Source organism: Nansenia antarctica (genome assembly GCF_963989245.1).
Source record: "Nansenia antarctica genome assembly, chromosome: 1".
Classification (NCBI taxonomy): Eukaryota; Metazoa; Chordata; class Actinopteri; order Argentiniformes; family Microstomatidae; genus Nansenia; species Nansenia antarctica.
Window position 1 is genome coordinate 52,009,373 of NC_137674.1, and position 15,000 is coordinate 52,024,372.

The following is a 15,000-nucleotide window of genomic DNA, read 5'->3' on the forward strand; positions in this document are numbered from 1 at the left end:
CTTCTGTGAGGATAAATGGCATCTTGTACCCGAAACGCAAACATGCATGGAGATCTTTTATTCCATCCGGATCGGTCATTAAAATTACTGGGGTCCTAGGGTAAAAAAATATTACCGGGGTCCTCAGGTAATTTATATGCCGTCCGGACAGGGCTTTAGACTGTTTTAGACTAGTTTTAGTTTTAGACTATGTAGTTTTAGTTTAGTTTTAGACTATATTGACGGAAAGTTTTTAGATTATCTTAGACTGTTTTAGACTAGTTTTAGTTTTAGACTATGTAGTTTTAGTTTAGTTTTAGACTATGTATGCCAGGTTTTGTATTGTATTTGTTTGTGGTGGATGTTGTATGCCTGTGAACAGGTCACACTTGAAAATGAGCCCTTGGGGCTCAATGTGTTTTTTACCTGTATAAATAAAGGTTAAATAAAAAATTTTAAAAGATATGTGCGTTCTACCACCCAGTATCCTTACATTTTCAAAATCTCATCAGGACAAGCTAATATAAAGCTTTTTCGCAGTTTTTCTGTGTAGGTGGCAGGCTAATTCACAAGACGGCCAACTAGTGGTCGTTGTGTGTAAATAGCAGCTTTCCATTGTAAAGACTATGGTCATTTGACCCCGAGGCGGCTCTTATAGTAGGTAAAAAAGGCACGGCTGTGTGAACGGGGCCATAGGCCTAGCACACACCAACCATGAGGAGGCGATCATGTTAGCGTGCTAACAAGGGTTCAGAGGTCACCGTGACGCTGGCCAGAGGCCTGTCTCACCTTCGTAGGTCTTGGGGGGCAGCAGAGCCAGGATCTCATACACCCTCAGTCTGAAGACCACAGAGGACGCCTTCATCTGGCTCCCGTACGACTTGATCAGAAGAGGCACCCTGCAACACACACACACACACACACACACACACACAGACACGCACACAGACACGCACAGACACGCACAGACACGCACACAGACACACACGCAGACACACACACAGAGACACGCACACAGAGACACGCACGCACACACACACACACACACACACACACACACACACACACAGACACAGACACAGACACGCACACAGACACGCACACAGACACACACACACACACACACACACATACACATACACACACACACACACACACACACATACACATACACACACACACAGCCAGATTATAATCTGTGTCTCACAGTCAAACAACACCAGGACCAGCATATGCCCTCTGAGAAGGAGACAGGGGTCAGTCCAGCTGTGTCCTTGGCCGGCCGTCTCTCCACAGAGGGAGGGAGAGGGGGGTCTTGTCTCTCCACAGAGGGGGGGAGAGGGGGGTCTTGTCTCTCCACAGAGGGAGGGAGAGGGGGGTCTTGTCTCTCCACAGAGGGAGGGAGAGGAGGGTCTCTCCACAGAGGGGGGGAGAGGGGGGTCTTGTCTCTCCACAGAGGGGGGGAGAGGGGGGTCTTGTCTCTCCACAGAGGGAGGGAGAGGGGGGTCTTGTCTCTCCACAGAGGGAGGGAGAGGAGGGTCTCTCCACAGAGGGAGGGAGAGGGGGGTCTTGTCTCTCCACAGAGGGGGGGAGAGGGGGGTCTTGTCTCTCCACAGAGGGGGGGACAGGGGAGTCTTGTCTCTCCACAGAGGGGGGGAGAGGGGGGTCTTGTCTCTCCACAGAGGGAGGGAGAGGGGGGTCTTGTCTCTCCACAGAGGGAGGGAGAGGGGGGTCTTGTCCCTCCACAGAGGGGGAGAGAGGAGGGTCTCTCCACAGAGGGAGGGAGAGGGGGGTCTTGTCTCTCCACAGAGGGAGGGAGAGGGGGGTCTTGTCTCTCCACAGAGGGGGGGAGAGGGGGGTCTTGTCTCTCCACAGAGGGGGGGACAGGGGGGTCTTGTCTCTCCACAGAGGGGGGGAGAGGGGGGTCTTGTCTCTCCACAGAGGGAGGGAGAGGGGGGTCTTGTCTCTCCACAGAGGGAGGGAGAGGGGGGTCTTGTCTCTCCACAGAGGGGGGGAGAGGGGGGTCTTGTCTCTCCACAGAGGGGGGGAGAGGGGGGTCTTGTCTCTCCACAGAGGGGGGTTTTGTCTCTCCACAGAGGGGGGGAGAGGGGGGTCTTGTCTCTCCACAGAAGGAGGGAGAGGGGGGTCTTGTCTCTCCACAGAAGGAGGGAGAGGGGGGTCTTGTCTCTCCACAGAAGGAGGGAGAGGGGGGTCTCTCCACAGAGGGGGGGAGAGGGGGGTCTGGGCAGCACAGCAGGAGGTTTATTGATCACCTTTAACACGGCCGCTACTTTCAGCTGCAGTGGTGGCGGTCGCCCTCTGGGCAGAGCCAGGAATCACTCATGTAGTGATGGGGGATGAGGGAGGTGACTTATACACAACTTCTACAACTTCTACAACTTCTACATTATACATTATAAGGCTCTGAGCACATCGTGGCAAAGCGCTGAATAGATCCACTCGATTCTCATTCATTAATAATACCGATGATATTAAAACATCAAAAACAAAGCAAAAAAAAGTACTGTATGAAAATAATTGACCCAGAGTTCCTCTATAGCAGAGGCCAGCCAATCAGAGACTCACTTGGTGAGCAGGGCCACGGCCACGGCCAATGGCGTGAGGAGGCGGCTGATGACATCGTCCGTGAGGAGATCCTTGCAGTGGACCACCAGACTCTTCATGGCTGGGGGAGGAACCCAATATGTCAACAATGATGCAGAATAACCTTATTGATTCCCCCTGAGGACAAGATGGACTGAGAGTGATACTGATATTCCCTGAATCTATTATGACTAATGGACAAAGTAACCTGTGACACAAAGCAAACTATTGAAGACATATGTAAGAATGCGATACCCACAATGACCTGTCTGTTTTTTTGTTCTTTGTTATTCATGTAAAAAAAGAAAAGAAAAATAAAGCAGAAAAAAAAAATATGCAGAATACCGTAGTCAACTAAAGCCCTAGTATTATCTGGGGACCTCTTGTTATTTGTAATAATTACAGAGGTCGTCTGTGATATTCTCAGATCCGATTCAGGCCTCAATCACATGTGGAAATAAATCTGATACGAACGGATATCTGCCATTTCGATTGTGATCTAAACGGACAGGTGGGATATTTCCTAGTAATTCCGATTCGCAGGTCATTGACAACGCGACGGTCTTCTCATTTTGATGACGTTTGACGTTAGTTTCACTCACAACAGTAGTCCTCTTTCCTCTCCGCCTTAAAATGTGCGCAATATTTTGCGGACCTCTACACATACTTCGGAAAGCAATGGCTTTATATTATCATGTATATAAAAGGGATTATAATTTGTCTCGTTTGCGTCCATTGCAAGTGCCGGTAACCAAACCCTCAGTATCCTTATCCTCCTGGACCTCTCTGCGGCCTTTGACACTGTCTCCCATACCATCCTCCTCAACCGCCTCTCCACCCACCTGGGTGTCACTGGTACAGCTCTCTCCTGGTTTAAATCATACCTTTCAAACAGGGAACAGTTTGTCTCCATCAACGGCTCAAGCTCCCCCCCAGCCCCAGTCAAGCAAGGCGTCCCTTAAGGCTCTGTACTCGGACCCCTCCTCTTCACCATTTACATGCTCCCCATTGGCCAGATCCTCCGTCATCGTCACCCTAACCCTAACCCTTCGTCACCTCCCGTATGGATTACTGCAATGGAGTCCTGTTCAGGGTTCCCAGCAAAGCCCCGGACAGGCTCCAGTATGTGCAGAACTCAGCTGCCAGGGTCCTCACCCACACCAAGCCCTGGCAGCACATGACCCCCACCCTCATTCACCTCCACTGGCTTCCGGTCAAGTCCCGCATCACTTACAAAATCCTCCTCCTCACCTACAAATCCCTCCACGCCTGCGCCCCCCAGTACCTAACTGACCCCAACATATCCCTTCCCGGAACCTGCGGTCCGCAGACATGGGCCTGCTGTCCACCCCCCGAACCAACCTACGGACCTTTGGGGACAGAGCCTTCAGCGTTGCTGCACCTACCCCCTGGAACTCTCTCCCCATAGTGATCTGCAACACCCCCACCCTGGACTCCTTCAAATCAGGAGTGTAGAGAGGAGTGTACATCAGGAGTGTAGAGAGGAGTGTACATCAGGAGTGTACATCAGGAGTGTAGAGAGGAGTGTAGAGAGGAGTGTACATCAGGAGTGTAGAGAGGAGTGTACATCAGGAGTGTAGAGAGGAGTGTACATCAGGAGTGTAGAGAGGAGTGTACATCAGGAGTGTAGAGAAGAGTGTACATCAGGAGTGTACAGAGGAGTGTACATCAGGAGTGTACATCAGGAGTGTACATCAGGAGTGTACATCAGGAGTGTACATCAGGAGTGTACATCAGGAGTATACAGAGGAGTGACATGGTGTCTCACCACACAGCGCCCCAGAGCGGCCCTCCAGGGTGACCTGCCAGGTGAAGGAGTCCCCACGGCGCAGCTCCAGGTCCAGCTCTCTGACGGAGGGAGGGAAGGCACAGCGCCACAACACCAGCAGCCTGGGGAGGTGGTGAGACACCACGGCTGGACCTGCACACACACACACACACACACACACACACACACACACACACACACACACACAGACAGACAGACACACAGACACACAGACACACAGACAGACGGGCGCACACACACACACACACACACACACACACACACACACAGACAGAAAGACAGGCAGGCAGACAGAGAGGCACACAGACAGGCACACAAATAGACAGACAGATAGACAGATAGATAGACAGGCGCACAGACAGACAGTCAGGCAGACAGACAGACAGACAGACACACACACACAGACAGGCAGACAGACACACAGTCAGACAGACAGACACACAGTCAGACAGACAGGCACACAGACAGACAGGCACACAGACGGCCAGGCAGGCAGGCAGGCAGACAGGCAGGTAGACAGGCAAGACAGACAGGCAAGACAGACAGACAGACAGATCGACGGACGGACAGACAGACAGACAGACAGATAGAACAGACATGCGAGACAGACAGAAAGACGACACAGACATCAGTAACGAGGTGTGACAGAGATTCACATCTAAAAATAGCTTTTGTTTAATATACAAATGGTTAAGTGTGTGTGTGTGAGTGTGTGTGTGTGTGTGTGTGTGTGTGTTGTACCCAGGGTGATCAGAGCGGAGATCAGCAGCCAGCCAGCCTGGGTGCGTTGGATGGAGATGCGGCTGTTCTGGGTGGCGGAGCGGATCAGGTCCTCAGCCAGGCCTAGCACCACCTACACACACACACACCAGTCTGTCACACACCAGGCCTAGCACCACGTAGATAGATACACACACACACACACACACACACACACACACACACACACACACACACACACACACACCGTCCCTGGCTAACACCCCCTTTTGGGCGGGATTCCAGCTAGCTCTCTGTCGCTAACCCTGAGAACCTTCCAGAGGTGAGGATGTGGCAACCTCAGTCTCACCTTCCCCTTGGTGTGAGGCAGGCCCAGAGGGCAGTGTTGCCATAGCTACCTTCCCCTTGGTGTGAGGCAGGCCCAGAGGGCAGTGTTGCCATAGCTACCTTCCCCTTGGTGTGAGGCAGGCCCAGAGGGCAGTGTTGCCATAGCTACCTTCCCCTTGGTGTGAGGCAGGCCCAGAGGGCAGTGTTGCACGGCTCCCAGCAGGGCGGCGATAGCCCCGCTGTACCCGGCCACGGCCTCGGGGCAGGACTTGAGGGCGGCCAGGCGCTCGGCGCAGCGGTCCAGCAGCAGGGCGGCCTGGGAGGGGGTCGCCACGGCAACGCAGCGGAGGCACCACGCAGCGGCGAGACGCGCCGACACACTGGGGTGGAGCAGGACTGAGATGACCGTGTCCAGCAGGGCTGAGGGGGGGGGGCACACACACACACACACACACACACACATACACACACACACACACACACACACACACACACACCACACACACACACACACACCAACACACAGACACATCAAATGAATACCAGACAGTGGAAGGCTGGTGCAGGTAGAAATCGGCTAGCATAAAAGTGTTAGCATACAGCTAGCCTAGTGGTGTTAGCTTACAGCTAGCCTAGCGGTGTTAGCATACAGCTAGCCTAGCGGTGTTAGCTTACAGCTAGCCTAGCGGTGTTAGCATACAGCTAGCCTAGCGGTGTTAGCTTACAGCTAGCCTAGCGGTGTTAGCTTACAGCTAGCCTAGCGGTGTTAAGCCCAATTTATACTTCTGCGTAAAATCGATGGCGTAGCCTACGCCGTAGCTTGCGTAGGCCCGCACCTCTCCAAAAATGTATGAGTACACCGTTCCAACGGAGCACCCCATGGAAGTGTCAAGCACAGCCTTTCCATAAGGAGCGAGGTGTACAATCCTGTTTATTTAGAAATAAATGATTACCTGTGGCGTTTGACAGCGGATGATGATAAGACATATTTAATGTAAAGTTATCTATAAGAACTGTGATTGGTCCGCTTGGTAGTGTCACATTCCGACTCTCTCGTAAATGCGGAAGCCATGACAGAAATGTCATTGACTTTTTCTGTAATTACTTATTAATAAAGATTTGAAAAATTATGATAACCATCGTACTATCTTAGTTTAATGTAATTTCAATGCATTATAGACATTTTCTTTACAAGAAGCATAAGAAAAAAAATAACGATATTATGCCGTGAGTACACCGACCAACGCGACGCAGACCGGCCAATGCAGAACTGTAAATTGGGAGAGCCCTTGCGTAGGCTACGGCGTAAATTCGATGCAGAAGTATAAATTGGGCTTTAGAGTGACCCATTCATCTCCACAGTGTCTGCCCCCTTCCGTCTCTCTCTCCCCCCACCACCTTCCGTCTCTCTCTCCCCCCGCCCCCTTCCTTCTCTCTCTCCGCTGCTTTCCTCCTTCTCCTTCTCACATTTACTATCACTAACTCTCTCCCCCTCCCCCTCTCTCCCCCCCCTCCCCCTCTCTCTCTCTCACCCTCCAGTTTTCAACTGCCTGTGCAGCCTTCATCTCATCCATTATGTGTGTGTGTGTGTGTGTGTGTGCGTGTGTGTGTGTGTGTGTGTGTGTGTAGGGCCCACCTGTGCCTGGGTCAGTGATGAGGGGTCTGGCGGTGGAGCCCAGGCCCTGCAGCAGGCTGCCCAGCTCCACCAGGGCAACAACCAGGACGTGCTGGCTGGCCGCCACGTCTGTAGTGGGCCCCCTCGTCTCCACGTTCCCCTCCGCCAGGGCCGCGTCTGGGGAGGGAGGAGGGGGGGGGAGGGAGAGGAGGAGGGGGAGAGGAAGGAGGAGGGAGGGGAGGAGAGGGGGGTGTGTATGGTTAGAGATGAGACATATATGACATCATGTACCATCCATCATATGTGTGTCAGCCAGGGGAGGGGGAGGCTGGTTGTAACACACACGTCGTTGGGGGGGGGGGGGTTCAACAGCAGAGTTTTACAGACAGGAAGTTGTTAGCTCGTGGACCATGTGACTCGGATGAGACACACATACACACACACACACACGCACACGCACACACGCGCACACGCACACACGCACACACGCGCACACACACACACACACACACACACACACACACACACACACACACACACAATCCCCGCCGAAAGGTGACAAGTTAGTTGGCACCCCTGGTTAATAAGAAATGGTATCGAATGAAATACCTCCACCAGCCCACCCCCCCCCCCCCCCCCCTCCTCTCACCCACGGCTTTCTTCTGGCGGCCCACCAGCCCACCCCCCCCTCCTCATATGAACCCCCCCCCCCTCCTCTCACCCACGGCTCTCTCCTGGCGGCCCACGGCCTGGCAGACCTCCTTGGCGGCGGCGATCTGGGCCTTCTCCCCCAGCAGGGCGCCCAGCGACGCCCGCAGCACGAAGGACACGCAGCGGCGGCACACCACAGCGTCGGCGGGCGTCTGGGTCACCCGTGCGTGGGACGCCAGCTCCATCAGCAGGGACAGCAGCAGGGGGAAGTGGGCCTCCAGCCACGAACCCCCCAGGCATGACACAAACACCACGCACGACTGGAGGAGGGGGGGGGGAGGAAGAGGAGATGGGGAGAGGGGGAGGAGAGGAGGAGGAGGAGAGGAGGAGAGGTGGTCAAACGTGGGTCATAAACAGGGGATCAGTCTTACCCTGGTGTCACGGGGTGACAAAGAAAATAACCTGTCATTGTTTTATGTGCTGTCTCTTTCGCCACCCTGGGTTAGTGCACACACAGAACCTTTTTTATTTGTATTCTGTTTCCCTCCTGGTGGTAGAAGCACACCATGTCTGTTCCTACTCCTCTCCTATACACACCTGGTGCTGGTTAGGAGTGATTGGGGACTGGGAGTGGCACTGTTCCCCTTTACTCTCTATTTAAGGCACCAGCAAACAGTAGGAGACGAGCGTTTCGGGAACAAGGGTTACGACGAGAGAGCGACCACCAGACGAAAACCTGCCGAGTACCAGAGGGACCCGCGACGTTAGAACGAGAGAACGCCTGATTGGGGATACGGGAGGGTGTGAAGCAAAACACCCTTCCCAGAGCTAAGTACCCCTTCTCTATACTCTCGTTCACGCATATCTCGGTGGGTTCCCGTGGCCAGCGACACGCCGTAACGTGAGGTGTTTGTCTCTCCTACAGCTGAATACGCACCAGGCGCCGAGCTGTGGTCCCGACAGAGGGACGACTGGCCACCAACGGAGCTGTCCGTGTCTGAGCACTGTGGGTTGTGATTATCAGAGGCCTGTTGGGAAACTTGGGAGGGTGCAGCCAGCGCCCTTCCCAACGTTAAGTGAATTTTATCAATATTAGCTGTCGCCAGAACGAGCGTTCCGACCCTTGGCTTGCCTCGAACGTAGATATAGTTAGCCCCTCCAGTATTTTCCTTGTGAATCGTATTTTGTTTTCCTTTGTTTGGTTGAATGTAGTGTTTCGACGAGCTAGTGGCAAGCTCTTTTTCTGCATTCGATTATTATTTCTGTCTTATCGGCAGTCGTGTATTTAGTTTGTTTACTTTGGAGGTTGAGGGCTAACCCTACTGTCTAGCATAGAGCCAGTTGATGGACTGTGGGCTGTGCGGTTGCCTGTCGCTCGTGCAACCTGCTGAGCCACTCTTTCCTGTCCCCAGCTGAGTGATTTGAGCCACGCTGGGTCGTGGAGACGCGCCGGACCTCCCCATAGGCGACCGGGTACAGTCTGGAGTCAACCCTGGGCGGAGCCCCAGCCAAGAGTTATCGGACTATCCTATCTCATCGGACATTGCTGTTTTTAAAGAGTCTTTTTTCCAAACTTTTAGTATTTATTCTAATAAAGTTTCCATTTATACTGTTCCTGTCTCTGGGTATTGTCTGGGTGATTTTGGCTGGCTCCTCCACAGTATCCGCTTAGAAGGCAGGGGTAGTGGTTGGGCTTAGGGTTGCCCCCGCCCCGTTACACTGGGCTTCTCTGAGCCAGACTGAGTCTGCTGGTGTGTGACACCTTTAACAGACAGCTGACAACACACCTTCTGTTAGCCTGGCTTCTATCTGATGCTGATCTCAACTTACTCCTATTTCTTATCTCCTACCTCTTGTTTTATTGTGTTGTCTTTTATTAACTATTGTTTTTATGTAAGTTGTATTCAATGTATGAGTTGTGCTATATAAATAAAGACAGACAGGCAGAGAGACACACACACCTGAGTGACGACAGACAGACAGACAGACACACACACACACACACACACACACACACACACACACACACCTGAGTGACGACAGACAGACACACACACACACTTGAGTGACGACAGACAGACAGACAGACAGACACACACACACACACACACACAATACCTGTCAACATTGGGATTTGAAAATAAGGGATATTTTTCCAAAAATAAGGGATATCCCCCGCGTGCCCCCGTACCATCCTCTCCCCCCCCACCATCCACAAACCATACCCCTGACATTTAGACTGTACACACAGTCAATCCTAACATCACCACTAGACAACCATAGGATACCCCTTACATTTAGACTGTACACACAGTCAATCCTAACATCACCACTAGACAACCATAGGATACCCCTTACATTTAGACTGTACACACAGTCAATCCTAACATCACCACTAGACAACCATAGGATATCCCTTACATTTAGACTGTACACTAGGGGTGTAACGGATCACCTAACTCACGGATCGGATCGTGTCACGGATTTTGAGTCACGGATCGGATCATTTTTCGGATCAACACAAAACATATATTTTTTAAAATAAAAACAAAATTTTCCTTGAATTCTGTTAAAACACCACTTTTAATGTGTGAAACAAAAAAACAACATTCAAGATGTCAAAACTGATATATATATATCACATATATATATATATATAACATCTATATATAACAACATATATATATATAACAACATATATATAACATCACTGCTGCAAAGTAACACAGTACTTTTTTTGTGTGTTTACACAATCACCCAGGCTGCTTAGCGGGTGATATGACGTGATATAATTGGGACAGAGATGAGTGAATGAATGTTGTTGTCAACTCAGTACACATGCAGAGAGTGAGAATAAAGCGCACATGATTGTTTTTCTACCGGTTACATTTGAATGAATGAATGGTCTTTATTGTCATTGCTACAGTACAGGTACCAAACAACGAAATTTAGGAGGGGTGGCTCCCCTGGTGTTAGGAAAGAAAAAAAAAAAAAAAAAAAAAAATGTTTTGCTATTGATCCGCGGTACACATGCGTTCCGAACCGTGGAGGGCGGTCCGAACGGATCACGGATTATCCGTGATCCGTTACACCCCTACTGTACACACAGTCAATCCTAACATCACCACTAGACAACCATAGGATACCCCTTACATTTAGACTGTACACACAGTCAATCCTAACATCACCACTAGACAACCATAGGATACCCCTTACATTTAGACTGTACACACAGTCAATCCTAACATCACCACTAGACAACCATAGGATACCCCTTACATTTAGACTGTACACACAGTCAATCCTAACATCACCACTAGACAACCATAGGATACCCCTTACATTTAGACTGTACACAGTCAATCCTAACATCACCACTAGACAACCATAGGATACCCCTTACATTTAGACTGTACACACAGTCAATCCTAACATCACCACTAGACAACCATAGGATACCCCTTACATTTAGACTGTACACACAGTCAATCCTAACATCACCACTAGACAACCATAGGATACCCCTTACATTTAGACTGTACACACAGTCAATCCTAACATCACCACTAGACAACCATAGGATACCCCTTACATTTAGACTGTACACACAGTCAATCCTAACATCACCACTAGACAACCATAGGATACCCCTTACATTTAGACTGTACACACAGTCAATCCTAACATCACCACTAGACAACCATAGGATACCCCTTACATTTAGACTGTACACACAGTCAATCCTAACATCACCACTAGACAACCATAGGATACCCCTTACATTTAGACTGTACACACAGTCAATCCTAACATCACCACTAGACAACCATAGGATACCCCTTACATTTAGACTGTACACACAGTCAATCCTAACATCACCACTAGACAACCATAGGATACCCCTTACATTTAGACTGTACACACAGTCAATCCTAACATCACCACTAGACAACCATAGGATACCCCTTACATTTAGACTGTACACACAGTCAATCCTAACATCACCACTAGACAACCATAGGATACCCCTTACATTTGAGGTACAGGAGCATAAAGGCTAGAACAAACAGGCTGTCCAACAGTTTCTACCCATGGACCATCAGAACACTGAACAATAGACATAAGACATGTTCATAAATGTTTATCTTCAGGGGAAAAAGTGCAATAGAAATGTGCAATAACTCTATTCTAAGTGCCTATTTATACATTTATATATTTTTACAGTATTATAACGCCACTGACCTCATGTCTTTTAGCTTGCTTTTATAGTTATTTTCTTAAGATTGTTGTCTTTATTTGCACTTGACACCACGGACCTCATTGTCTCTTAGCTTGTTTTATAGCATTTTTGCTTTTTAATTGTCTAGTGTGTAATATTTGTGATATGTTATATGTGTATATGTTTGTGAATATGTTTTCAGTTTTTTGCACCTTCAGAAGAGCCACTACAATTTCATTGTATAGGCAACTGTACAACGACAATAAAGTCTATTCTATTCTATTCTATTCTATTCTATTCTATTTAGACTGTACACAAAGTCAATCCTAACATCACCACTAGACAACCATAGGAGACCCCTTACATTTAGACTGTACAACCAGTCAATCCTAACTGTCTGTACAGACAGACAGACAGAGACACACCTGGGTGATGACAGACAGACAGACAGACAGACAGACCTGGGTGATGCCGATGCGGATGTCCTTGCTGACTGAGCTGGTTCCCTTCAGCATGTCCCCGCTGGCCCGGAGGAAGCCCGCCCCCCCCCTCAGAAACCCCCCCGTCAACAGGTCCATCACCTCCTCCAACGAGCTGCACCTCCACGCCTGTCTGGGAGCTGGGGGGGGGGGACATGGACATGGGAGAGAGGGGTGGGGAGAGACAGACACATGGACATGGGGGAGAGGGGTGGGGAGGGACAGACACATGGACATGGGGGAGAGGGGTGGGGAGGGACAGACACATGGACATGGGGGAGAGGGGTGGGGAGAGATAGACACATGGACATGGGGGAGAGGGGTGGGGGTGGGGACACGGACATGGGGGAGAGGGGTGGGGGTGGGGACACGGACATGGGGGAGAGGGGTGGGGGGGGGGGGGTACATGGGGGAGAGAAGGGAGAGACAAAGACAATGAAGAAGACGGGTTAAGAAGACCAGACACAGGAGAGAAGGCGGAGAGGTTGAAGAGCCTGCACCACAGAGGGACGTCACTGTTTAACATGATCTGAGCTAGCCAGCTAACGCTAACCTCGCTAGGACCCAGCGGGTCATGTGACCTACCAGGGGGCTGCGGGGGCTCCAGGGCCGTGGCCAGCAGGGTGCCCAGCAGCTTGGACACAGCCACGCGGACCTCGTAGCTGGAGCCCTCGAAGGCCCGGAAGCAGAGGGTGGCTACGTTCTCCAGCTCCGTGGTCCACAGGAACACAGCCTCTCTCTGGAGCTCCAACAGACACTGGGCCACACACACACACATCACACACACCACACACACACATCACACACACACATCACATCACACACACACACACAACACACACATAACACGCACACAATCACACACACACACACAACACGTGAACACAATCACACACACGCATCAAACACACAACACGCACACACATCACGCACACAAACAGCACACATACAGCACACAGATATATTAAGAATATGTCACTAAATGAGCTGATCTGAATGATCAAAGCCTAGACTATTTGGAGCTGGTTCCCCAGACACAAAGCACGCTTAGACTGCATCTTTAACAGAGATAATCTTGGCAACATCATCTTGGCCTGGAGAACCATCCAAAAATAGAGCAGCTAGATTGATTTACTGAAGAAGAGAGGGGAGAGGAGAGGAGAGGAGGGGGATGAAGTGAAGGAATGAGAGGAGAGGAGAGGAGGGGGATGAAGGGAAGGAATGAGAGGAGAGGAGAGGAGAGGAGAGGAGAGGAGAGGAGAGGAGAGGAGAGGAGGGGAGGGGGATGAAGGGAAGGAATGAGAGGAGAGGAGAGGAGGGGATGAAGGGAAGGAATGAGAGGAGAGGAGAGGAGAGGAGAGGAGGAGAGGAGGGTGATGAAGGGAGGGGAGGAGAGGAGAGGAGAGGAGGGGGATGAAGGGAGGAGAGGAGAGGAGAGGAGGGGGATGAAGGGAGGACAGGAGAGGAGAGGAGAGGAGTGGGATGAAGGGAGGACAGGAGAGGAGAGGGATGAATGAATGGAGGAGAGGAGAGGAGAAGAGGGGGATGAAGGGAGGAGAGGAGAGGAGAGGAGATGAGGGGGATGAAGGGAGGACAGGAGTCCACCCACCTTGGCAGCAGCACAGCGTACAGCCATGGAGCGGTCCGTCAGACACACACGCGTGGCCTTGTACACGTCCCTGTGGCAGGGGACAGCACTGCCCCCCAGGCCCCGCAACACCTTCTCCACGCTCAGCATGATCTCATACCTGCCCTGGGACTGGGGGACACCTTCAGCATTACCATCATCATCATCACTGTCATTATCACTATCATCATCATCATCATCACTGTCATTGTCACTCATCATCACTATCATTATCATCATCACTATCATTATCTTCATCATCATCACTATCATTATCTTCATTGTCATTATCACTATCATCATCATCATCATCATCACTGTCATTGTCACTCATCATCACTATCATTATCATCAGCACTATCATTATCTTCATCATCATCACTATCATTATCTTCATCATCATCATCATCACTATGATTACCTTCATCATCATCACTATGATTATCTTCATCATCACTATCATTATCTTCATTATCTTCATCATCACTATGATTATCTTCATCATCATCCTCATCACTATGATTATCTTCATCATCATCATCACTATGATTATCTTCATCATCATCATCACTATGATTATCTTCATCATCATCACTATGATTATCTTCATCATCATCACTATGATTATCTTCATCATCATCACTATGATTATCTTCATCATCATCACTATGATTATCTTCATCATCATCATCATCACTATCATTATCTTCATCATCATCCTCATCATCACTATGATTATCTTCATCATAATCATCACTATCATTATCTTCATCATCATCATCACTATGATTATCTTCTTCATCATCATCACTATGATTATCATCATCATCATCATCATCATCACTATGATTATCTTCTTCATCATCATCATCACTATGATCATCATCATCACTATGATCATCATCATCACTATCATTATCATCATCATCACTATCATTATCATCATCATCACTATGATCATCTTCATCC

The 15,000-nt window shown here is 49.9% G+C and overlaps 1 protein-coding gene across 1 annotated transcript in view; it reads right to left on the reverse strand.

The window, feature by feature from the left end:
* The window catches only part of heatr5a (HEAT repeat containing 5a), a gene marked incomplete at its 5' end in the record, with an annotated part of 66,224 nt that overhangs the window by 48,290 nt on the left and 2,934 nt on the right, over positions 1-15,000 (reverse strand). The window contains 10 exons of the mRNA XM_080545471.1: positions 769-878; positions 2,566-2,665; positions 4,373-4,525; positions 5,135-5,246; positions 5,610-5,860; positions 7,077-7,232; positions 7,777-8,026; positions 12,387-12,544; positions 12,990-13,161; positions 14,014-14,163. Of these exons, the coding sequence (XP_080401597.1) occupies positions 769-878; positions 2,566-2,665; positions 4,373-4,525; positions 5,135-5,246; positions 5,610-5,860; positions 7,077-7,232; positions 7,777-8,026; positions 12,387-12,544; positions 12,990-13,161; positions 14,014-14,163 (1,612 nt within the window). The remainder of the gene's footprint in view (positions 1-768; positions 879-2,565; positions 2,666-4,372; positions 4,526-5,134; positions 5,247-5,609; positions 5,861-7,076; positions 7,233-7,776; positions 8,027-12,386; positions 12,545-12,989; positions 13,162-14,013; positions 14,164-15,000) is intronic.